The following is a 26,934-nucleotide window of genomic DNA, read 5'->3' as shown; positions in this document are numbered from 1 at the left end:
GATCCAGCCCCGGAGCAACTTCAACTTCGTCATTGATTCTTGAACATTGTTCTCAAGAATCTGCTGATATTGACTAGAATGCTCAACTTTAACAAGATTCCCAGTACCTGCACTGGCCACACAGCCACACAGCCACACAGCATGATGGAACCACCTCTATATTTTACTGTAGCTAGCAAGTGTTTTTCATGGAATGCTGTATTCTTTTTCAGCCATGCATACCGCCCCTTGTTATGTCCAAATAACTCAATTTTAGCTTCATCAGTCCACAGCACCTTATTCCAAAATGAAACTGACTTGTACAAATGTGCTTTAGCATATTCCAAGCGACTCTGTTTGTGGTGTGTTTGCAGAAAAGGCTTCCTCTGGATTACAGCATCATAGAGCATCTCCTTGTGCAAAGTGTGTTGTATAGTTGAATGATGCGCAGAGACACTATCTGCAGCAAGATCATGTTGTAGGTCTTGGAGTAGGTCTGTGGGTTGACTATGACTGTTCTCACCATCCTTCTCTTCAGCTTATCTGAGATTTTTCTTGGCCTGCCACTTTGGACCTTAACTAGTACTGAGCCTGTGGTCTTTCATTTCCTCACTATATTCCTCACAGTGGAAACTGATAGCTGAAATCTCTGAGATAGCTTTTTGTATCCTTCCCCTAAACCATGATGTTGAACAATCTTTGTTTTCAGGTCATTTGAGAGTTGTTTAAAGGCTCCCATGTTGCCACTCATTAGAAGAGATGCAAAGAGGTGAAACATTTGTAAATGGCCACCTTAAATACCCTTTCTCATGGTTGGATTCACCTGTGTAAGGAGGTCAAGGGTCAATGAACTTACCAAACCAATGTTGTGTTCCAATAAATGCCAAATGCATTCAAATCAATAAAATGACAATGGTGCCCAAATTTATGCACCTGCCTAATTTTGGTTAAATAATTATTACACAGTTTCTGTAAATACTAGAAACGTCATTTCACTTCTCAAACATCAGTGTGTTCATCTTCTATATGATATATTTAACTGAAATTTCTGATCCAGATAACCAATGATTTATAAAGGAAAATCCTGAAAACTATCAGGGATGCCCAAACGTTTGGATACAACTGTATATTTGAGTCAAGTCAAGTCAAGTTGTCAGTTTTTGCCTTTCCGTCAAGTACAGAAGGAACAACACATGGCTGACCCAGGTCCTTGTATCATTTGTTCATCCTCTAGATCAGAGGTCTTAAACTGATTCCAGAAAGGGCCAAGAGGGTGGAGGTTTTCTTTGCAACCACCCACTCCACCAGGTGATTTCACTGATTAACATCACTTTGAGCAGATGGTAACAAACAATGAATGTTTATGAGTTCAACGGTACAAATCTTTCACCGAATTAAATATTTGTTCCACTGAAAGAATGTAAAAACATTCATTATTTGTTTTATACAATGGCTAAAATAGATACTTGTCATTTGATATGATATTAATTTATAAACAACAGAAAAGGGACTTACATTTTGGTGTTCGTCACTGGTGTTTTGACCCCAGTGGTCCAACACAAACATTAAATAGGAGTCCAAAATTGTTCTCAGTCAGCTTTGAAAAACAGATGTAGTCCATGATACTTCAAAAAAAAAAAAAAAAAAGACTTTGTGTACTTCCTCCGTCCTGTGAAAAATTGCGTCAGAAATTTGTCAAGGTTTTGATCCTAACAGCTCTTCATGCCTCCAGACGGCTTATGGCATAGTGGAATTGTTTTTGTGTGTGTTAGAAGAATTAGCACCATCAATTAGCTCATTCAAATCTTCATCCATCAGCAAAACAAACTCCACCATGTTTAGCTAAATGCCACCCACACTAGTGTATGCATGAGCGGGGTTCACAATGGTACAAAACGTATGGAACCAAATTTGGACGGTAAATGGAACCATATTTGCAATCTAAATTCAACGCAACACAAATGGGACAAATAATCTATGCCATGTGACATACAATGCACCAATTAAATGACAAGGATCCACTCAGCCCTTATATAAAACCAGTTAATCAGTGAAATCACCTGGTGGAGTGGGTGGTTGTAAAGAACCTGCACCTGGTCCTTTCTGGAATCAGTTTAAGACCTCTGTTCTAGACAGTGTTCCTTCCTTGAGCTAACTGTAATGGACCTGTTTTGGAAGTAGACTATCATTGGAAAACGTGTCCTGCCCATCAGAGATGATTCTTGTTGATGATTATGTCAATGCTGGTGGACTTGTTTTATCAAGAGCACTGATTAGTTATGTTGAGAAAGGTGTGAAGACAGCATTGATAGAAGCATTCCACGAAATTGAAGTCCCTCCTATAGGTGATCCAGATTTCTGATTAGTATAAAAGAGTGGGCAACACAATTGTCTTGTACATAAGGATTTTGGCTTCTTTCTGTATGTCTGGGTTTTGATAGAATCATCTTCTTCAACTTTTGAAAGCAGCTGCTGTACATTTCAGATGATGTTGTATTCACAGTAAGTGTTAGCAGTAGTTGTGAGGTAATGTCCCATATTGCCAAAACTGTCAGTATTCTTGAGTGCTTGGTCTTGTAATGCAGTAGCAGGTTGTTGGAGGTTGTTCATCACTCTGGTTAATGAAAAAACATGGTTTTGTTCAGATTCTTGAAGGTTGCATTTTCTTCTATTCAAAGTCAAATCCATAAGAGCATGGACTGAACACATTCTTCTCTGAAGGACATGACTAGGGATGGGTATTGTGTCAGAATTCATGGCGTGGAATGAACAGTATGCAGACTCAGACTCACGAGGCAGAGTAATAAAAAAGGCTTTATATAGAAAAAACAGGCACAGGTTTGATAATCAGGTGATCAGTCAGAGTGGCAAAGGTAATAGGCAAACATGACTCAAAGATGAGGTTTCTAGAACAGACACCACACCCATCTATAGATGGAGCCACAAGTCATACAGAGAGAAAAGAAAAAAAAAAAAGCAGAATCAAGCATCAGAAAGACAACAAATACAGTGTAATTTGTCAGCATTAAGCAACAAGAACAACAGAAGAAATACTAAGGTGATTGCCGGCCACTAGCCCTAAGCTTCACTAAAAGACCCAAGAGTAAAAGGGTAAAACATGAAACAAGGTCATACATGGAAGCGCAAACAGTTCAGGACAAAATAAGGCTGGAATGCAGACAAGGTCAAAACGAACCGGCCCGAGCAGAGAAACATGCAAGGCTTAAGTAACAGGCAGTGATTAAGAAAAGTGAAAACAGGTGTGTCGGAAGGTTCACGAAGGTGACAAAGCTGAGGCAAGCAGGAGCAAGATAATGCAGGAAAATAAACACTAAGCAGACAGAAATATAGGTGTGAAAGAAAGACGCAAAGATGACACAAATAGGTGCGAGAATGTGCAGTAAAGGAAACACTAAGCAAACAGAAAGAAAATGGAAGGTGAATTCCAAACAGAATGCAAAAGACTCTACATATGGAAGGAGTAAAAAACAAAACCAGGAAAATAGAGGTGAGGACTGAAAAGTGATCAACCAGAGAATTAAAGGCTGGGGCAGAAACTAGAACAGAACTTACACTTGACAAAAAGAAATTAGAAGCAATGACTATAGCGGTAAAACGCAAAATAAAACCAGTGACTAAAGTAATCCTAAACTGAAAATCAAAGGCATGAGATATGAACACAACAAAACCAGCATGAAAACCCAGGCCTGGGGCAGATCGTGACATATTGATAAGATTTTATCGATATTGATGCCATTATCAATATCACTTATCGATCCTTTTCCTTATCGATTCCCTTATCAATACCTCCTGTGAATTTTTGATCAGGATATGTCATTCAAAGCGCATATTAAACAAATATGTAGGACTGCCTTTTTGCATTTACGCAATATCTCTAAAATCAGAAAGGTCTTGTCTCAGAGTGATGCTGAAAAACTAATTCATGCATTTATTTCCTCTAGGCTGGACTATTGTAATTCATTATTATCAGGTTGTCCTAAAAGTTCCCTAAAAAGCCTTCAGTTGGTTCAGAATGCTGCAGCTAGAGTACTGACGGGGACTAGCAGGAGAGAGCATATCTCACCCGTGTTGGCCTCTCTTCATTGGCTTCCTGTTAATTCTAGAATAGAATTTAAAATTCTTCTTCTTACTTATAAGGTTTTGAATAATCAGGTCCCATCTTATCTTAGGGACCTCGTAGTACCATATTACCCCATTAGAGCGCTTCGCTCTCAGACTGCGGGCTTACTTGTAGTTCCTAGGGTTTGTAAGAGTAGAATGGGAGGCAGAGCCTTCAGCTTTCAGGCTCCTCTCCTGTGGAACCAGCTCCCAATTCAGATCAGGGAGACAGATACCCTCTCTACTTTTAAGATTAGGCTTAAAACTTTCCTTTTCGCTAAGGCTTATAGTTAGGGCTGGATCGGGTGACCCTGGACCATCCCTTGGTTATGCTGCTTTAGACGTAGATTGTGGGGGGGTTCCCATGATGCACTGTTTCTTTCTCTTTTTGCTCCGTATGCATCACTCTGCATTTAATCATTAGTGATCGATCTCTGCCCCCCTTCACGGCATGTCTTTTTCCTGTTTTTTTCCCTCAGCCCCAACCAGTCTCAGCAGAAGACTGCCCCTCCCTGAGCCTGGTTCTGCTGGAGGTTTCTTCCTGTTAAAAGGGAGTTTTTCCTTCCCACTGTGGCCAAGTGCTTGCTCATAGGGGGTCGTTTTGACCGTTGGGGTTTTTCATAATTATTGTATGGCCTTGCCTTACAATATGGAGCGCCTTGGGGCAACTGTTTGTTGTGATTTGGCGCTATATAAGAAAAAAGTTGATTGATTGATTGATTGAATTTTCTGTGTACTAAAAGTAGGCTTTTCAGGTTTTCTATGTCAACATTTTATTGAGTCTTAAAGTAAATAAATATGAAATTGGTCACTGGATCCTTGCTCTCTGGACATAAATAAAAATAAATAAAATGTGTACATGGTGGATCCTTGATCTCTGGACATAAATAGAAATAAACAAATTCTGTAGTTTTTATCAAAAACATTTCCTTCCAGACATTAATTGTTAGGGTTTGAGCGCGGATTGAGGAGCGATCCAGCGTCTGACTGAACCCAGCGTCAAATAACCAGAAGCAGTTCCTAAAGAAACAAGTTTTATTTTTTTCCCCTAGTGCTGTACATGAAATACTAAACAAAACTGGTGAGGTGAAGAGGCGGCGCGCTTTCTCAGCATCTCAATAGATCGGAGCCCGAACATCTTGGACTCAGGAATTCCGCCGACACCCCCCCCAGGTGGCTTTTCCCAGGACTGTACTCTGTGAAGGAGGAACAGAGGTGAGGTTATTCAACACTGTTACCACGAAATATTATTTAGAGGCACACTTATCAGCTACACGTTCTGGTCTGCTTTCGGATTTAGTTCAAAAGGGCTGCTGCTCACAGCTAGTGGAGGATAATCAATCCGCGCGCCACTGCCGTGAGGAGCAAAGCAGACGATTTTCGCCAATATTTAATTATAGCTGCGCAAAAATGCCAAATTACAATTACAGATAAGCCTTGCAGAATAATCACCTCTGACGTGTGCTGACCGCGCTTGCCTCTCACCCTCGTCCTCCTTCACAGGCGCAATGTCAGAATCTGGAGCGGCCCTCAGCATCCCCAAACAATCGTCACATGGTCGTATTCTCCGGCCATTCAGCCCTGATCACTGCTGGGTTAAATGCAGCTCTTCATTTCTTCATTGGCACCAGCTGAGAGTCCCTAGATCTGCACGTGAATGCCACAGGTGTCGTAGATCGTCCTGATAGAGAGCCGCACGTGAGTGCAACAGGTGCAGCAGATCACCGCAACAGAGGTGAGAGACTCTTCTGCAGCACACTCTCCTTAGAGATCAGCCCCAAACCACCTGGGAGGAAAATAAACACAAAAACAGCAAAACAATGCCCAGCCAAACCCCCCAACACACAACAGTACCCCCCCGTCAACAGGAAGCCTCCCGGCGACCGCACAGACCTGACCCGAAAACAGCCCCTCTCATCAGGGTCCAAAGCAGGAGGCGGGCAGCAACGATGCCCCCAGAGTCCACAGCAGGCAACAGGGCCGGGAGATGCAGCTGGAAGGCCGGCTGGCATCAAAACAAAAACACCCCCCAAACAACTCCAAAAGAGTCCCAACACAACCCAACATAAAAACAAAAACACAGAAAAAACCCCCAGCATCCCCCCCAGAGAACACCACAAACACACCCCAGGAAGCACACCGGGGAAAACACAAAAGAAAAACACAACACCCACCCCAACACCTCCCCAGGGGACCGTCCCATCAAACCCCGGGAAGAAACGAAACACATACAACCCCAAAAAACCCAACAAAGCCCCACAACACAATATAACACAAGCTACAGTAAAAAAAACAAACAATCAACACCCTCCCTCCAACATGTAGAGGTCAACTCCCCCGAGAGGACATACTCGTCAACTCCGGGAGTAACAACCATGGCTGGGGCCATCCAGGAATCCCCAGGTGTATACGGGAGCCTTAACGCCCCCCAGAGGACCGTACCATCAAACCCCAGGAGACACCCCCACGACCCAGAAACCCCCACCCCAGCCAAACACGGCCAGTTGGCCCCACAGTCAAACTCCCCCAGAGGACCGTTCCATCAAACCCCAGAGGTGGAAAACAGGAGGAAACATAAACAACATAAAAATCCCAAACCCCCAGGGGACCCCAAAAAACCACCCCAGGGGCAAATAAAAACAACGGGAAACCCCGTTGACCTCCCCAACACCCCGAAAGACCCCGGAACACCCCCAGAGTCTGTCGGCAGACACGTCGTGGCAATTAGCTCAGGACTACTGAGCCGGGGAAGACAACAGGAAAAATGTAACCCAGCCGCACCCCCAAAGGCAGGGGAAAACCGGCAATACGGCCGGTGTCGTCCCTCCGACTATACTCCAGTCTGCCGGGAGGGGTGGACAGCGGAAAAGGCGTACGGCTCTGATCGGCCCCACCGCTCCGACTGAAGTATATTCCCACTGCCCCACACCCCAGTGACGCCAATGGCGAATGGTCAGAGGCTCACCGAGGCTGGGGTGGAACTGGGAATTAACAAAACCTAACAAGGCCTTCGTCCGGGCCTTCAACAGGGCAGAACGGGTGGTCCACCACACCCTGCGGCACCTCCTGAGGTGGGCCTGGACCGAGGGCACACCGACCTCACCCTCCACAAGCGGGAACAATGGGGGCTGATACCCCAAACACACCTCGAACGGGGAGAGGCCGGTGGCAGATGACACTTGGCTGTTGTGGGTGTACTCGATCCAGGCCAGATGGGTACTCCAGGCCATCGGGTGCGCGGAGGTAACGCAACGGAGGGCCTGCTGCAACTCCTGGTTGGCCCGCTCTGCCTGTCCGTTCGTCTGGGGGTGATACCCGGACGAGAGACTCACGGTGGCCCCCAGTTCCTTGCAAAAACTCCTTCAGACCTGAGAGGAGAACTGAGGGCCACGGTCTGAGACGATGTCTGCTGGTATCCCATGCAGACGCACGACGTGGTGGACAAGGAGGTCTGCTGTCTCCTGGGCCGTAGGGAGCTTCGGGAGGGCCATGAAGTGGGCCACCTTGGAGAACCGGTCCACTATCATCAAGATGGTGGTGTGGCCCTGGGACGGCGGGAGGCCGTGACAAAGTCCAGGCCGATGTGGGACCAGGGGCGATGAGGCACCGGTAGGGGTCGGAGGAGTCCTGAGGTCCTCTTGTGGTCTGCTTTGCCCCTGGCGCAGGTGGTGCAGGCCTGGACGTAGTGCCGGACGTCGGCTTCCATAGACGCCCACCAGAAGCGCTGCTGGACTACTGCCATGGTCCTACGCACTCCAGGATGACAGGAGAGTTTGGACCCATGGCAGAAGTCCAAAACCGCAGCTCTGGCCTCTGGTGGGACGTACAGCTTGTTCTTTGGGCCGGTCCCCGGGTCCGGGTTCCGTGCCAGGGCCTCCCGGACGGTCTTCTCCACGTCCCAGGTGAGGGTGGCCACGACAGTGGACTCGGGGATGATGGTTTCTGGGGGGTCTGACAGCTCGGCCCCGACTTCCTCTTCATGCACCCGGGACAGTGCATCCGACTGTTGGTTCTTGGTCCTGGGGCGGTACGTAATCTGGAAGTCAAAGCGCCCGAAGAACAGTGACCAGCGGGCTTGCCTGGGGTTCAACCGCTTGGCGGTCCGGATGTACTCCAGGTTCCGATGGTCCGTGAAAACCGTGAAGGGCACCGTCGCTCCCTCCAACAGGTGTCTCCACTCTTCAAGAGCCTCCTTCACCGCCAAGAGTTCCCGATTGCCGACGTCATAATTCCTCTCAGCTGGGGTCAACCTGCGGGAAAAATAGGCACAAGGGTGGAGGACCTTATCGGACTCCCCGCTCTGGGACAGCACGGCTCCTATCCCTGAGTCAGAGGCATCCATTTCCACTGTGAACTGGCGAGTTGGATCGGGCTGCACCAGAACTGGCGCAGTCGAGAACCGGCGTTTCAACTCCCTAAACGCGGCTTTGCACCGATCCGACCAGGTGAAGGAGACTTTAGTGGAGGTCAGGGCTGTCAGGGGGCTAACTACCTGACTGTAGCCCTTAATGAACCTCCTGTAGAAATTTGCAAAGCTGAGGAACTGTTGCAGTTTCCTACGGCTTGTTGGGTGGGGCCAGTCTCTCACCGCCGCAACCTTGGCCGGATCAGGGGCGACGGAGTTGGAGGAGATTATGAACCCCAGGAAGGACAAAGAAGTGCGGTGGAACTCGCACTTCTCGCCCTTCACAAACAGCCGGTTCTCCAACAACCGCTGTAGGACCTGACGTACATGCTTGACATGAGTCTCAGGGTCCGGAGAAAAGATGAGGATGTCGTCTAGATACACGAAGACAAACCGGTGCAGGAAGTCCCGCAAGACATCATTAACCAAAGCTTGGAACGTCGCGGGGGCGTTTGTGAGGCTGAACGGCATGACCAGGTACTCAAAGTGACCTAAGGGGGTGTTAAATGCCGTCTTCCACTCGTCTCCCTTCCGGATCCGAACCAGGTGGTACGCATTCCTAAGATCAAGTTTGGTAAATATTTGGGTTCCATGCAGGGGCGTGAACACCGAATTCAACAGAGGTAACGGGTATCGGTTGCGAACCGTAATGTCGTTCAGCCCTCTGTAATCGATGCATGGACGGAGTCCGCCATCCTTTTTACCCACAAAAAATAAACCAGCACCCATCGGGGAGGTGGAGTTCCAGATCAACCCGGAAGCTAACGAGTCCCGGATGTAGGTCTCCATTGATTCGCGTTCCGGACGTGAGAGGTTGTACAGCCTGCTGGACGGGTACTCAGCGCCCGGAATCAAATCGATGGCACAATCGTACGGTCGGTGCGGGGGAAGGGCAAGTGCCAGATCTTTGCTGAAGACGTCAGCAAGATCGTGGTACTCACATGGCACCGCTGTCAGATTGGGCGGGACTTTGACCTCCTCCTTTGCTATCTCACCGGGTGGAACCGAGGATCCTAAACACTCCCGGTGGCAGGTTTCGCTCCACTGCATCACAACCCCAGACGGCCAATCAATCCGGGGATTGTGTTTCAACACCCATGGAAAACCCAAAATCACTCGCGAGGTAGAAGGTGTTACAAAAAACACTATCTCCTCCCTGTGATTCCCAGACACCACCAAAGTCACTGGCTGTGTCTGGTGTGTGATTAATGGAAGAAGAGTGCCATCTAGTGCTCGTACCTTCACAGGGGAAGGCAGAGCCACCAGAGGGAGCCCTACTTCCTTTGCCCATCTGCTGTCCAGCAGATTCCCTTCTGACCCCGTGTCTATAAGCGCTGGGGCGTGAAGGGTTAAATCCTCACAAAGGATTGTGACTGGGATTCGTGCTGATTTTCGGGGTTCCCCCGCGTGCGTGTTATGGCCCACCCTTAGCCCAGTTTCTAAGGACGGGCGTTGTAGTTTGACCGTTTGGGACAGTTCCTCTGTATATGACTGTTAGACCCACAGAAAAAACACTCCCCGCGGGCCTGCCTCCCTTGTCTGTCCTTTGATTTTATTTTGGCCCTGCTCGTGTCCATAGCTTCGTCAGCAGGGGGAGCTGTAGCCACACGGGGCCCACTGGCTGTGGAGCGTGGGGACGACGGCACCCTTTCGGACACTGAAGGAAGAGGGACGGCCCGTGCCCGGTCACGCCCCCCGCCCTGCTCCCGACGGTGTTCCTCTAACCGGTTGTCTAAGCGTATAACCAGGTCGACAAGCCTGGCAAAATCCCGCGGTTCCTCCTTAGCCAGCAGGTGCTCCTTCAGGACCGGAGACAGTCCGTTTATGAAGGCGACGCGGAGTGCAACAATATTCCAGCCGGACCTCGCAGCCGCGATGCGGAAGTCGACTGCATACTCGGCTGCACTCCGGCGCCCCTGTCGCATTGACAGTAGCATGCTCGAAGCAGTCTCGCCTCTGTTGGGATGATCAAAAACCTGTTTGAACTCCCTTACAAACCCAGCGTATGACGTTAGGAGCCGTGAGTTCTGCTCCCAGAGCGCCGTACCCCAGGTGCCTCTCCTCGAAGCAAGTTGATGACATAAGCCACCCGGCTAACATCTGACGCGTACATGACGGGACGCTGTGCAAAGACGAGCGAGCACTGCATCAGGAAGTCCGCGCACATCTCAACACAACCTCCGTACAGCTCCGGAGGGCTTATGTATGCTTCAGGGGATGGTGGGGGGGTCGTTGAACGACCAGTGGAACGTTTGTGTCTGACAAAGGATCAGCAGGAGGAGGTGCTGCAGCAGCGCCTTGATCGCGCGCCTCCACCCTGGCGGTGAGAGCCTCCATCCTCCGATTGAGGATAACGTTCTGCTCGGTGACCAGATCCAACCGAGCAGTGAAAGCGGTCAGTATTTGCTGCAGCTCCCCTAATACGCCTCCTGCTGGTGCCTGTGCACCTTGCTCTTCCATTGGCCGTTCAGGCTCGAGTTGACGCCCCTTGGGATCCATGACGCTGGCCGAGAAATCCTGCTGGGGAAGTGTCGTGACACGGACCCACAACAGGGGGCGTTAATGAAGGGACAATGGAGTAGCCAAAAAGTAACAATTTAATGTTGTGAAGGTGCACAACGTGATACAGACAGATACAAATATGTGTTATATCAATCCAACAAAAGGTGACGTGTGGCAGGCTCGAAGATAGGAGACGTCCGGTGAGAGAGAAGCCGGAACCCACACAAGCCTCACCACCAACGGACCTGAAGAACACCGGAGCCGCCAAGCCCTGCGCCCCAGGTGGCCACTGTCTTCAGCAGTCAGACCCGGTACTGCTGGCAGAAAACAGAAACAGTTCTGGATGAGTGTGAGTCCGCACACTCAGTAATCCCACAGTCTGTGTTCAGTTAAGGAGGGAGAACCTCCACCTCCAATCACACACTCGTGCAGCTCCTGAGTTAACCACTTATCTGAGTGGGGTGTGAGGCGAAGCCGTCGCAGTCCACACCAAACGCCAACTCCGCAGATAAGGCACACCACAGGAAAACGGCTGCAAAAAGAGATCAAAGTTTAAGTCAGCAGAGAAAATTACCTGTATGGTAGACGATTTCTCGGTGAGGAGGTGGAGTTGCAGTCCGGTCTTTATAGTGGTGGTGATGGGTGACAGCTGGTGTTGATTGATGACAGCTGTCACCTCCAGTGGCTCCGACGCCCTCTCGTGCTTGGAGCCCGCACTCCAAGCAGGGCGCCATCTGGTGGTGGTGGGCCAGCAGTACCTCCTCTTCAGCGGCCCACACAACAGCCCAGCATAACCAACCTGCACCACCCCACAACACTAAAGACGAACAATCAGAAGTGTGTGAGGTTGGGGTTAGGGGACAGGGAAATAAAAACCAACAAAACAAAACGACCCACACCACTAACAAAAATTAAACAACTATAAATAATAAAAACCCACGCTTACCTGAGCCCAAGCGAACTCCGATCAGCCAGCCTGTTCACTCCACCAGAACTGCCTCAAGTGCTGTACACAAAAATCAGTTCACAAAAACTCCCCAATTATATCCCAAATAATTCCCAAAAAACACCTGGAGCCATATTACTGTCCTGTCTCCTGACACTCGTTTGACCGGGGCAATATGGCTGTTCTAACCCTTCCGAGTTGCATTGGCTCATCCACTAGAGGAGCTAGAGGTCCCGTCGGAGGAGTCTCAGTGGAGCGAAGAAGAGGCGGTCCGGACCTGTGTCGGGGAAAGCCCCGATACACAAAACCCCACTCGGACGTTCGCCCTCTCTCCCGTCCACGCTCCTTAATCCGATCATCTAGACGAATAACCAAGGATATCAACTCGTTTAAATCCTTCGGTTCGTCACGGACTACTAGCTCGTCTTTCAGGGAATCATTCAACCCGTCTACAAATACCCCCCTCAAAGCGGCAGCGTTCCAACTGGATTGTGCAGAAAAGATTTGAAAATCCACAGAATAAGCAGCTGCGCTTCGCCGCCCCTGTCGGAGGTTCAGCAATCATTGAACCACGGTATTTGTCTTTACCGGATGATCAAAAACCAAACGGAACTCATGGGAAAATTCATCAAAAGATTCTAGCAGTGATGATTTATTGCTCCACAACGCAGTGACCCACGCCAGGGCGTCCCCTCGCAGCAGATTTGTAACATATGACACACGGCTGCTCTCAGAAGAGAAAGACGCCGGTCGCTGAGCAAAAACCAAAGAACACTGCATCAAAAACGGAGCAAAAGTCTCCACATCTCCCGAATAAGGTTCCGGATGACATATAACCGGTTCAGGAGCCGAATCTCTGGATGGCGAACTTATCTGTACCGGGCTCGATGGAACCGGAGCTGCAACCGCAGGAAGCGGAACTGCCTGCGCTACTAGCTCCGTAACACGGGCATCTGTCTGCTGAATTTGGATCGAAAGGTGCTGTACTTGCTCCCAAATCATCTCCACGTGTTTCTGGACTTTTTCCTGAAAAGGAACTGCCTCTGCCGCTGGGTCCATACTGGAATGGCCGGAGAATTCTGTTAGGGTTTGGGCGCAGATTGAGGAGCGATCCAACGTCTGAGTGAACCCAGTGTCAAATAACCAGAAGCAGTTCCAAAAGAAACAAGTTTTATTTTTTTCCCCTAGTGGTGTACATGAAATACTAAACAAAACTGGTGAGGTGAAGAGGCGGCGCGCTTTCTCAGCGTCTCAATAGATCGGAGCCCGAATGTCTTGGACTCAGGAATTCCGCCGACACCCCCCAGGTGGCTTTTCCCAGGACTGTACTCTGTGAAGGAGGAACAGAGGCGAGGTTATTCAACACTGTTACCACAAAATATTATTTAGAGGCACACTTATCAGCTACACATTCAGGTCTGCTTTCGGATTTAGTTCAAAAGGGCTGCTGCTCACAGCTAGTGGAGGATAATCAATCCGCACGCCACTGCCGTGAGGAGCAAACCACACAATTTCACCAATATTTAATTATAGCTGCGCAAAAACGCCAAATTACAATTACAGATAAGCCTTGCAGAATAATCACCTCTGACGTGTGCTGACCGCGCTTGCCTCTCACCCTCGTTCTCCTTCACAGGCGCAATGTCAGAATCTGGAGCGGCCCTCAGCGTCCCCAAACAATCGTCACATGGTCGTATTCTCCGGCCATTCAGCCCTGATTACTGCTGGCTTAAATGCAGCTCTTCATTTCTTCATTGGCACCAGCTGAGAGTCCCTAGATCTGCACGTGAATGCCACAGGTGTCGTAGATCGTCCTGATAGAGAGCCGCACGTGAGTGCAACAGGTGCAGCAGATCACCGCAACAGAGGTGAGAGACTCTTCTGCAGCACACTCTCCCCAGAGATCAGCCCCAAACCACCTGGGAGGAAAATAAACACAAAAACAGCAAAACAATGCCCAGCCAAACCCCCCAACACACAACATTAATGGCACAAATCTGACTCCATACATAGTCTCTGAGCTGAACTCTTGCAGCTGGCTGCGCTGAATGTCAGGATGTAATTCATAAAGACTGCAGGATGCCTTATTATAAGAGCAAAAAAAAACAAAAACAAAAATGTTTTGGTTTGTTGTATTACAATGTTTGGAAAGAGGTGTCATTTGATTTTAAATGGCAATTCACTTTGAAGTTATTAATCCTGACCAGACTTGACTCGGCAGAGAGCGGTGCAGTGTTTGGAGCAGTGCAACAACACAAGACTCCCAGTTAGTGACTTTAATCCGCACAAATGTGACTCACGATTGACATTTTTAAATGGCTTAGAGAGAGGTTAAGAAGCGGACTTTCCACTTCTGAAAAGCAGCAAAGCAGCAGATCGGAGCACTGCTTCATTGCTTCAAGTTTCAAGCAGAGCCACTGCTCAAGCGGTTGATTGCAGACCCGCTGCAGGGTCTGCAATCAGCGTACAGAAATGATCATTTTCCCAATAAACACCCTCAAAAACAACAGTCACTCTGAAGGACTCTTAGACTGATAAGGGAATCGGTCTAAGGTTATTGATGTCTGTGGATTGAATCATTTCTTAACGATTCTCGAAAAGAACCAGTTCTCAATACCCAAGCCTAGACATGATGCTATTCTCATCAGCATATTGAAGGTCAATAACAGAACTGAAAAGAGTTCGGTCCTTGATCCGAACATTGCTGAGTTTTAATGAAATCTTAGCTTAGCAAGTGGGATTCAAGCACCAGATTCCTTATTCAGGAGGCCAACGCTCTAAAAGGGGAATACCCATCTAGTTAAGCTAGTAGGAACTTATTTCAATCTGGATTTCACCTTGCCTACACATCTCACCACCATTTTTGACCTTGTTTCGAGGTAACATGTACTTATAAGGGTTAACCCTCCATGGGTTGTGCCAAGGCACTAGTTGGTGCTAGAGGTCCCCCTGGATTTGATATAGCACCCCCATAGCACCCCCAAGAAAATAATTCCCCATTTATTATTTTTATCATTTTAATTTTAATTCCATCCCATGTTTTAAGGCCTTGTCTACACTGAAACTGAACTTCTGCTATACAACCTTTTTCTTTGTCATTTTCAAAGTGTTCCATTCAGTAAATATCTCCGTTCTCACAGATCCATTGAAACCGCGTGAAAATGCTGTAGTACACATGCCAGGCCTGTACGTGACGCTGTAACTCTACTACAAAAAAAATGGAGAAGACGACGTGGGGCTAATGTAGCAACAAAAGCTAACACTTTAGAAACCGGTGTTCTGTCGAGATGAGGTGCGTCGTCAAGATGAGGTTCCTCACGTAACTGCACATGTGTGCACTGAAAAAATTACTTGACAAAGTTATTTTGATGGGCAAGTAAATATATAAATTGTTCATCCGAACATAGTAATGTATAAAATCTACTCACTATAAAATGATAAGTATTTTTAACCTGGAGTTAGCTTATTTCGACAGGCAAAATATACATATACATACATTTATGCTCCTAACATAAAATACAGAAAATGTTTTAGTTACTAGGCTATAAATACACTGAATACAATTAATAAAAAAAAACTTTGACGGAAAAAACAAACAAAAAAACAAAATGTGCATGCGCAGTTGCATGTCGAGCGAGTTACATCATCTCCACATGTGCAGTTGCGCGAGGCACCTCATCTCGACGGGTGATGTCTTCAAGTCCAGGGTAGAGCTATGTGCGCATGCGCATCTCGACGTTCACCTCATCTCGATGGGACACCAGCTCACGGATTAATTAAAGTCTTTTAATCTGACCTGTTCCCAGAATTCATCATCACAGATGAAAACTGTTCTCCACATGACACCCTTGTTTTGGAAGATGATGTCTGGAAATACGTTAATTCGTTATGACAGAAGTTACTTGTTAAAGGTTTTATTTCTTTAAGTGTTTTTTTTAAGAGTTTTAAGGAAGCCCCTCAGTGTCTCTATGCTCTGAAAAAAAACCTAAATTAGACTGTTAAATGACACTTAACTACATTTTACAGAGGCAGGGTGATGACATCATCCTTTCAGTTTTCCACATTGACACTTTTCAGATTCATGTGATTAGTTAAATATTCCACTCAAAAAAGAAAATAAACATTCATCAACATAACTGATTGTTTTACACAAAATGAGTGTAATGTGATGTTCCATGACATCACGTTCAACAATGTCATCATAATAATAAATTTTATTTATAATGCATCTTTCATTAATAAAAATCTCAAGGTGCTACAGGAAAAATAAATAAAACCAAGGATAAATAAGAGAATAAAAACATAAAATCTTAAGATAAAAACAGTCACCAGTATGTAATAAAACCAAAATAAAATAATAAAAAAGAACAAAAAGACTAAGATGCAACATATTCAAATTATTGAGACCTGTGAGAGGCCTGTCTAGAGGCTTTTTTTAAAGCTTCCACAGCTGTGGAGCCCTCAGATGGTCAGGGAGGGAGTTCCAAATATGAGGGGCAGCTGAACAGAAGGCCCTGTCTCCCATGGTGTAAAGTCTGGTGCGAAGGGGACAGAGAAGATTAGTGTTGGATGAACGGAGGGAACAGGAGGATGTGTGGGGAGTGAGGAGGTCTTTCAGGTATGTGGGGGCATTGCCATGGATGCATTGGTGGGTGATGAGAGCAATCTTAAAATGGATTCTGTAGGTGATGGGGAGCCAGTGATGATTATGGAGTATAGGTGTAATGTGTTCCTGTTTATGTACTCTCATCAGAATTTTAGCTGCACTGTTTTGAATGTATTGGAGCTTTTGAAGATTTTTTTCCAGAGATCCCAAAGAGCAGGGAGTTACAGTAGTCAAGCCTTGAGGAGACAAAGGCATGGACGAGTTTTTTTCAGCATCAATGATGACATTGTACTGTAGTGAGTGTAGTTTCAAGTTGTTGAAATGATTCAGGTTTTGCTGCCCAAATATCCATGAGTGGAATTGGAAAGAAGTGAACTCTGTGTCGCCTAAAGAACTACCTGAGGAACAGCAGTAGGCACAGACAAACCAGTGACCCAGTGTCACTCCTGGCAATTAACCCTCAGAGAACACTGCCTCTGGACAGCAACCAAATTATTTACGCTTTTGCTCTTAACCACAACAGCATGCACATTGTACTATTATGAAGACACCAATGGTAAGTGAAATATTTTCTCTCTGCCTGCTGTTGGCATTTTTTTCTCCTGAGGCTATAGGCTACACGTAGAGGTCTGTGAATATTTGTATTGAACAGTAGCCTAGGTTTGTGTGTGTGATTTTGGTCATTCTGTATGTCATTAGTGACTGTCGCAGATCAGAATGTGGCTGTGAGTACACATGCCTGCGGATGTGGTAGAGGGGTAGCACAGAGCTGTCATGACACATGAGCCCATAGCACCCTCATAAAAATGCCAAGCTCACCCATAGCACCTGCCGAAAAAAATCTCTGGAGCCATCACTGTAACCCTCTGAGGCTGATGTTTTTCATCATGTTTCTCTTAATATGAGTGGAGCGCCATGGAGCTCCCTCTATGGTAGACGGAGGCACAAACTGGAAATGGCACAAAAAAATCTCTGCAGTGGGGAAAAAGCCACAAACCATTGTCATAAAAAGCCACAAACCAACGGTACACGAACGTTGACATTATAAAGAAGAGTAGACACCAAATTGGTTGCTGTGGTGCAAGAAATGCGGTCACCATCATGGACCAGTCATCGTAGTGATTCTATCACAAGGCATCTTTCTAACATAATATGTGTGAGATACAAAGTGTTCCAATACTTTTGGAGGGCACTGTATCATAAGCTTATGATGAGTGCAAAATGAGTGTGGTATTATCACTGTTTTGTTTAAGAATGTTTAATTTTCACTGTTGCTGCACTTTGTGTGAAATCATAGTCATATCTTATATCTTATTGATGTGACAATATTGCAATAATTTGGCTATATTGTAAGCAAAAAAAGAAAAATGCTTAAAAAGATGAGGGGTCTGGGGTGGAGCTCTGTGCTCCTCCTTCTTCTTGAAACGAATATTCACGACAGCCATTTTCACCCTTTTACCAAAATCTATCATCTGCCCTTCCACATTCCTCTCTTTGAAACCATATCTACTTTTTCCTTCCTCATCACCTCTGTTTCCTTCAGGAACATAATCATTGACGTCCGCTCCAATCACCACTCTTTCATGCCTGGATACACTCTCTACCACCTCATCTAACTCACTCCACAAATCTTTCTCCATCTCACAACTGACCTGTGGGGCATATGCACTGATGACATTCATCATTACCTCTTAAGTTTTCAACCACACTCATCACCCTGTTATCTACTCACTTAACTTCCAACACGCTCTTAACACTCTTCCTTTAGCGTGACCCAAGACCATTTCTCCTCCCATCCATACCATGATACAACAGTTTAAACCCACTTCCAATGCTCTTGGCCTTACTGCCCCTCCACCTGGACTCTTGTACACACAGTGTATCAGCCTTTCTCCTCTCCATCATGTCAGTCAATTCTCTCCCTTTACCAGTCATGCTGCCAACATTCAAAGCCTGGCTCACATTTCCACACATCTAACTTTCGTCCTATTGGGCTGCCTTTGGACATGTTCTTTGCCTCTTCTTTGCCCATCAGTAGCCCAGTTACTATTGGACAACAGCACTAGTGGAGGTAATCTAACCTGGGATTGACCAATCTGATATAGAAATTTGATTTGTGATCTGCATATTTGGATTGGCAAAATCTATGCTGTATGCCTTTCCTGATGCAACCCTTCACATTTTGGCCAAGCTTGGCAACAGCACTCTGAATGCACTGGCTTGTGCATCCACAATTTACAGTGTACACCCTTCCTTCTCCTCTTCTCATTTAACTGGTCTTGGGACCAGCACTCACATTGCACTGACTGTGCATCCCATGTGGCTGATTTACAAGCTGAACAATGTCCTTCAAGTAAAATTACCACGAACATCAAACAACAACAATAACAACAAAATTGCTGCAAGTAATACAAATAACTGAAACGAGGCTTTTCTCAAAAGCAGCCTCCTTTTATTGTGAAATTACCTGCTGCATGTGATACATGGGTTAAAGCTTAGAATCAAATTTTTTAACACAAATGGCCAAAAATAATCAATAAATTAAGTCAATGCTGCATATCTACATACATTCCACTATAGCCGAAACAATATACATCAATTAAATATATAATGGAATCATACATTAAATGGCATATTGTGGTAAATTTGCCTCAATAATTACTGTCAAATCACAACTGTAGGTGTTTCTAAATAAAGACTCCATTATATGCCATTTTAAGTGCAATTTATAACAGTGTCACACAACTGAAAAAACATGCTTCTCTCTCTCTCTCTCTCTCTCTCTCTCTCTCTCTCTTTCTCTGCATTACAGTAGTCAGTCTAATTTAAGTTTATAAAACCTATACACTAATTGCATAAATCTCCTCCCAAGGCTGTGTCAAACTCTGTGGTTTAATAACTTCTGTTACTACATGTGCACAACTCCCAACGAGGTCAGATGGCCAATCATCAGCTCTACGTGTACCCTCCATAATGCATGCCAGGTCCAAACTGAGAGCATCCAGTCCTGCTTCTGGTGCTTGTAACCAATCACCAGATGACTTGGATTGGAATTATGCCCAGGAAGCCTCAAGTATTGTTGGAAGATGCCTGTTGTTGAGTGGGTTGAACATGGGAATGCCGTTGCAGGCACACAGCCCTTAACAGTACTTCAACTTTGGTCCATTGGCATGGAAACCATGGCTATGCTTTCATAGCAGTAGTGCAAAGTGATTCCATGTCATTCTCATCTTCTGTCTGATCCACCATTGAAGAATTAGTGATGGACCATTCTTCATCTAGAACCTCACTCCCTGTTTTACTGCCATGGGTGATCTTATTGGGAGCATATGCTCCTGAAACCATTGCTCTCGGGATCTTTGGAACAAATAATTGTCACCACGATAAGGATGAGGTCAACTGAAAACTGATGGAAGGATCACATAATGCACAGCAATAACATAAACCAGAGTCTGAGAGAAGCAGTGGGTGTATGGCCTATTTTTATATGTGACGATGGCAGTTTGAGGGGGAAGTGAAAATATGTTTTATATATGGATTTAAAGGACTCAACAAATCCAGACTGTTATTCCAGAGAAAAGGACTATAAGAAAAAACCCTGTAACCTGCTGATTACTTTTTCATGTTTGAAATAGAGAAGTGGCCTTCAGTTTGAGAATGCACGAGTAGGTGCATCAAACTTTATGAGATCTGCCACATACAGTTGTATGCAAATGTTTGGTCACCCCTGATAATTTTCATGATTTTCCTTTATAAATCATTGGTTGTCTGGATCAAAAATTTCAGTTAACTATATCATTTAGCAGATGAACACACTGATATTTGAGATGTGAAATGAAGTTTCTAGTATTTACAGAAAGTGTGCAATAATTATTTAAACAAAATTGGGCAGGTGTATAAATTTGGGCACCCTTGTCATTTTATTGATTTGAATACATTTAGCATTAATTATTGGAACACAAAATTGGTTTGGTAAGCTCATTGACCCTTGACCTCCTTACACAGGTGAATCCAACCATGACAAAGGGTATTTAAGGTGGCCATATGCAAATGTTTCCCCTCTTTGCATCTCTTCTAAAGAGTGGCAACATGGGAGCCTCTAAACAACTCTCAAATGACCTGAAAAGAAAGACTGTTCAACATCATGGTTTGGGGGAAGGATACAAAAAGCTATCTCAGAGATTTCAGCTGTCAGTTTCCACTGTGAGGAACATAGTGAGGAAATGGAAGACCACAGGCACAGTACTAGTTAAGGCCTGAAGTGGCAGGCCAAGAAAAATCTCAGATAAGCTGAAGCGAAGGATGGTGAGAACAGTCATAGTCAACCCACAGACCTGCACACTTTGCACAAGGGGAAGCTGTATGATGTTGTAATGTAGAGGAAACCTTTTCTGCATACATGCCACAAACAGTCGCTTGAGGTATGCTAAATCACATTTGGACAAGCCAGCTTCATTTTGGAATAAGGTACTGTGGACTGATGAAACAAAAATTTAGTTATTTGGACATAACAAGGGCAGTATGATGATATATTTAACTGAAATTGCTGATCCAAACAACCAATGATTTATAAAGAAAAATCATGGAAATCATCAGGGGTGACCAAATGTTTACATACAACTGCAAGAGGACACTCGGCTGTAGTTTTTACATATTATATACGAGTGTCATAAAGTTTGGTCTCACATGTACAAGAAAAGGTAACAAAATTAACTAATCCTGGAGTAACATGGTGACATTTCTTGTTTGGAATTTGAGCGGCAACATTTTGAACGGTTGAAAGGCTTCTTGTACTCAGTGTGAATTAATGTTCTTTTGCCTTAGATTAAATAAACAAAGAAAGTATATTATTGACCATTATTGCGTGTGAGAAGTCACACTGTATCATAGCTCTTTGGAAGCCACAGGTGACAGTCATATGACCTGTGATAATAAGGGCAATGTCACACATATTTTCTTTTCATTTTCTTTTTACAGGTTTGCTCTCCTGGAAGGTTGATCTGACAGTTTGTGACCTGAACAAGGAGCTGCAGCTTTTTGAGACCAGACACACTGCTCAGTTTTCTTCACAGGTTAAAGGTCAGTCTGATTTTTATTAAATTATAAAAGCATATAGTTGTTTGCCGCCTCTATGTGTTGCAGAGGGATCGAGGTATAGCTGGAAGAGTTAATCACATTTCATTGGTGCTTCTTGCACATCAATATATAGTCAGTGTCTGCAGTCAGTCTGCAGCTTTGACTGCATATAGAGAAACTAACAACCGACAGATTGTTTTTAGTCTTTGATTTGCATTTCGTTTGCCTGAAAAATGCACAGGACTGTCTCATGGGAATTGAACATGATATATAGCCTGTATTGATCAGACACTCATATACCGGATGTCAGATTCTGGATCAATGTGGTTAATGTGAGAGTGAACCCTATCTGGTGCACAATATAAGGTCCTGCCATATACTGCAGCTGGAGCTGGTTTTAAGGTAATTCTGATCATGATTCCTCTTTGGTCATTGCATTATAGGACAAAAGAAAACACTTTTGTCATCCGAGATTACTTAAGATTACATGGTCTGACATAAGGCAGCATCTGGAGTCAGGGTCAGACTGGGAACAAATTTCGGCCCTGGCATTTTTCCTCTGGACCAGCCCACTATTGGCCCGACGAATCCACCCCCAAACACGCACACCCACCCGTCCATACCGAAACCCCAATGAACAAATACTATACACCTAAACACCATGAACACACACCTAAACACACACTTTCACTGTCATTTCACCTTGATCATAGTACAAAACGCGTTCCCGGCGCCACGATGGAGCATCCTGATAACATTAAAGGCAATTAGATATTTTGACAAAATTACAAGTTTAAATGACTATATATATATATATATATATATATATATATATAAAACATCATGAGGTTTATGTCACAGAAATCCTACTTTACAATCACACTGCAGTCATTGTTAAATTATTTCCTTTTGCATTTATAATAAACATTTGTATTTATTTAGTGTTTGTTTTTCTGGTTGAAATAAGATATAAATAATCTACCAGACTTCAAAAAATATACAAGTTTCCATGTTATTTTATTTGTCTAAAAATAAATGTCTGAGGTTCCTTATGTTAAACAAGAAATTATCTAATCTGAAATAACAGGTGGTTTTAATACAGATGAAAGGTTTCTAAAGAACCATTTATTGATTTATTTACCTATTTTAATTACAAGTGTTCTAAACTTTTTTTAACAGTAATCAGAAATTTTGAGGTAACAACAACAAAAAAACATTTCCAATGATTTTTCTTCAGAAAACTGCTCTATAAATGAGCAGTCCTGTCACACGTTAATGTTTTGTACAGATCAGTGGTTTCTGCACCAATCGGATTGGTCCAATCCATTTTGTAGAGATCAGTGATTTCTGCCACAAGTCTTCCGTCTTTTTCTGGCGCCGGGTCTGACAAAAAGGAAGCAAAAGCAGCACACAAGCAGGAAAAAAGTTTTTGTGTCTCCAAAGTGTGTGTGTGAGTGAGAGAGAGAGAGAGAGAGAGAGAGAGAGAGAGAGAGGGGGGGGGGTAATGTGTAACCACTGCTAGGATTCACACAGCAGCAAATTAAGGAGCTGAAGTCCGTAGCTGTTGCATTTAAACATTAACAAAAGTAAAGCACAGTTAATTAGGATAAAAGAAACAATTCCAACCTTGTAATCAGTAGGAGAGCGGAGAGAAGTCCAGGCGCCGAGGAGTCAGTCCATTCACAGGGGCGGGAGCGGCCGCCTGCTCTTCTTGCAATCTGATTGGCCACCGTGTATGCTTCTCCAATTGTCATTGGCTGTTGGTCATGTCAATCATTGTGCTCGATGTAAGTCTCCGTTGTGTGATCAAACGGAAACAAAACTGAAACCTAGAATAAGACTGCACCGTGTATGAAACACTACAGAACTTTTATTTTGACACAAATTCAGGAAGTGGTTCTGCAGCTGCGCCGATTAAATGCTGTAGCTTCACCGATCACGGACTTTCCTCGTGTTGAGAGCGGCGCGCGGTTCGAGAACACTGTATATTTCCATAATCTCTATAAATATGGGAGGGCCGGCCCATGCACGTCTAAACGTGCAGCGGCCCACCGGGCAAATGCCCAAAATCACAGATTATCAGTCTGAGCCTGTCTGGAGCTGTGCTGTGAAAACTGTACCTGTACGCTAAACAGGTACAGAGGATAGTTTGATTGTAAGAGATGACTCCCACCCTCTTAATGGTGAGTTTCAGGTGCTCCCTTCAGGTCGGAGGTTCAGGGCACCTGCTTGTTAAACCAAATGCTTCAAAAACAATTTTGTATGCCATCAGTGCTGGTAACAAGTGAGAGAAACTGCAGCATAACTTATGTATTTATTTCTTGTACTGCTTCTTTTATCTTGTTTTTATGAATGGCACATTTTTATCTTTGGCTTGGTTTGACATATTTTTAGGCTTTTCATCTGTTGATGTTTTAACTCATCTTGTTTTTTTTGTTTTTTTTTTATCTTGGGGCCATCCTCTGTTGTTCAATCAGCTTCAGCACTGTTGTCACTTTGTCTTGTTCTGTGTTGCTTTGTGTGTTTCCAAAACAAGATGACTCACTCACTATAAACCAAATTTACCCAAGGGTACAATAAATCTGAATTTTATGATACACCATTTCAGGATTGTTCACAAAGTGTCTTAAAAGCAGATATGAAATTTTGCAGCCATCTAAAAATCACAATTTTCAGGCCTCAAAGGAAGAAATTATTTCTGTGCCTGTGGCTTTAAATGGAAAGGAGCTGTTGTTGGCCACGCCCCCTCTTCCTTCCGGGAAGGTCTGCGTTTTCATCCTTCCACAGAGTTTGTACACATCACAGAGAGCAGAGCAGCTCGGTGGGTCTGTATTACAAAACATGCACCTGTCTGGACGTGAATGTTTGTGCCATATGTCACTGAAATATAATGCGAGGGATTGCCTCCATAAATTTTGCTTATAGCAGGAGGATTTCTGCATGCATAGTCTTAAAAATGTGGGACTTTGAGAAGGTTTAAGATTAAACCAAACCATATTTTTACACTAAGCTGTAGATGAAAACTGATTTTGTGCAATATGACCCCTTTAAAAAAATAGCAGCTGTAAATTAGCTTTCATCTCTTCTTCAACACAGTTCACCAGCTGGTGGAGCTAATGAAAATTATATTTCTGTGTAGATCAAAGTAGACATTCATGGTCACTATAACATGTCTTTGACACTCTAATATGAAGATGTGCTCATCCCAAATGTCATTTTTAGAAAACTAATGAGAAACACAAGCAGCAGCACACTGCTGATGTGCACCCTATCATGTCTGGCAAGAGGTCAAACCTTTGGGAACCTTTGTGTATTTGAAGTCATTTGATGCTTTCCACCTCAACCCCAAATTGTGTTGCATCACGTGGACTCATTGTCTCCTTATTAGTGATCTTTGATAACACTGATTTCCTTTCCGATCTGATACAGAGAAAAAAATTCAGGCCGGTATTGGCAATACCGATCCACTACCAATATTTTGTACAAATACAGTTAATGTGTATGGTAAATCTAAAACAAAGTAGTTTTTTTCAAACCATAGCTTCATAAAGAATTACTTTGTCTTTGCATTCATCAAACATTTTTACAAGATGAGTTTCTGTCAGGTTTTTTTCTTTGTGGGAGTTTGTATTTTGGGTCGAGAGCTCTCACAAATCCTTGGAAACCTTAGTTTTCCACTATGGACAGAGGCTGGAGATCCTTTGCAATCATCTCTCCCAGGCATCTTGTAAGTGTTGCTACTCTTGGGAAATCATGTTCAAATGACTTAAGATCACAGGACAAAACAAATGATGGGGCTACTCTGCGCTGAGTGCTTAATTTTATTTAGATTCAGCTATGTATGTAATCCTCCAAACAGCCTACAATAAGGGGATACAATCACTTGCTGTTTTATAATACTGGGTGAATCAAATTTAAATTGCCAGTAAAATATTTAATTAAACAAATAAATGCCACAATAATTGACACTAACTGCGTGTCATTTAGACAAAACCTCAAAAGTTTAGTTACTTTCCACTGTGTTCCTGTTAATGAGATACATTACCTCAAAAGTATCGATATTTTGATTTGAGAATCGATTTTAGAGCATAAATATCTGGTATCAGAGGTATCAATATTTCAGTATCTATCCGCACATCACTACTCGTTATCATAAACCACTTGATTAGGATGAGTAGGTTATACTTTGCTGGTAACACCACCAACACGCTGACATGTTACCGTTCAATAACAAATGCATTTTAATTGGAACATCGGGTTTATTTTCAGTTTCTCTCCCAGCAATTAGTCATCTTTTCACTTTCATTATTTTGTGGTGTATTCCAGCTATCCACCGCCAACTTTATGAGTAATTCATCATTCTCCATTAATTATCTTCTGCAGATAGCAATTAGCACCAGGACACCTTTTTGCATCCATCTCACCTACTGTATCTCACAGATTTCCTCCTGACTGTGTGAGCCTCCTCCTCTCTGTCTCCCCTCCTTGTCCTCCTGATGTCTCTCTGTCTTTCCTGATGTAATGATTTAACAAAACTTTCAGAGTGCATCACGCCAAGTGTGACTTTGCTGCTGGAGCTTCACAGATTTAAAACACATCATCCATGTTCCAGCCTGATGAGGACATTTGTCCCACTGGTATGGAGAGTGGCAGTGCCACTGCTGATGGGTATCATCGTTGTCAGCATCATTGTCATACTTAGGTTCAATTGACGTTATGCAGAAAATCAGAGACATCACGGTGTATCAATTTGTGGTTTCAAATAAAATTGCCCTGATCTCAAAAAGGGAACTTATTCATATTTATTAATAAGGGTATGAACAAATGCACAGACACAATGCACAGCATGATTTCTTAGGAAAGAAAACTTTCTATTCTTATGTAATTAGTAAAAACAGGCATCTTTTTACATCCACCAAGGACCTAATAAAATCATAGTTTATTACCTCCACCAAGGAGGTTATGTTTTCATCTGCATTTTTCTGTCTGTTAACAGGATAACTCAAAAAGTTTTGAATGCATTTGAACCAAATTTGGTGGAATGATGGGAAATATGTCAAGGATCAATCGATTAAAATTTGGTGATGATCTGGCTTAAACTCTGGAAGATAGCATAATGTATTAGTTTGCCCTTTTGTGAATCCACATCCTTCGATATTGATATATGGTGTGGCGGAGGAATATGCTCTACTGAGTGCTATTCTAGTTTATTTATTTGTATGTGTGCCTATTAGCAGGATTACATTAAAACTACTGCAAGGATTTTGACAAAATCTTCACCACAGATATTAAGTCACGGAA

General features: G+C 44.2%; 1 protein-coding gene across 2 annotated transcripts in view; it reads left to right on the top strand.

Annotated features, from left to right (window-relative positions):
- Positions 1 to 26,934, top strand: part of map1aa (microtubule-associated protein 1Aa) — a 139,743-nt gene that overhangs the window by 854 nt on the left and 111,955 nt on the right. For both annotated transcript variants that reach the window (XM_034194115.1, XM_034194122.1), the window contains exon 2: positions 21,535 to 21,636. In XM_034194115.1, coding sequence (XP_034050006.1) covers positions 21,535 to 21,636 — 102 coding nt within the window. The remainder of the gene's footprint in view (positions 1 to 21,534; positions 21,637 to 26,934) is intronic.

This window comes from Thalassophryne amazonica, chromosome 2 (genome assembly GCF_902500255.1).
Source record: "Thalassophryne amazonica chromosome 2, fThaAma1.1, whole genome shotgun sequence".
NCBI lineage: Eukaryota > Metazoa > Chordata > Actinopteri > Batrachoidiformes > Batrachoididae > Thalassophryne > Thalassophryne amazonica.
The sequence above is the reverse complement of the archived record's forward strand: the minus strand, read 5'-3'. Positions and strand labels throughout refer to the sequence as shown.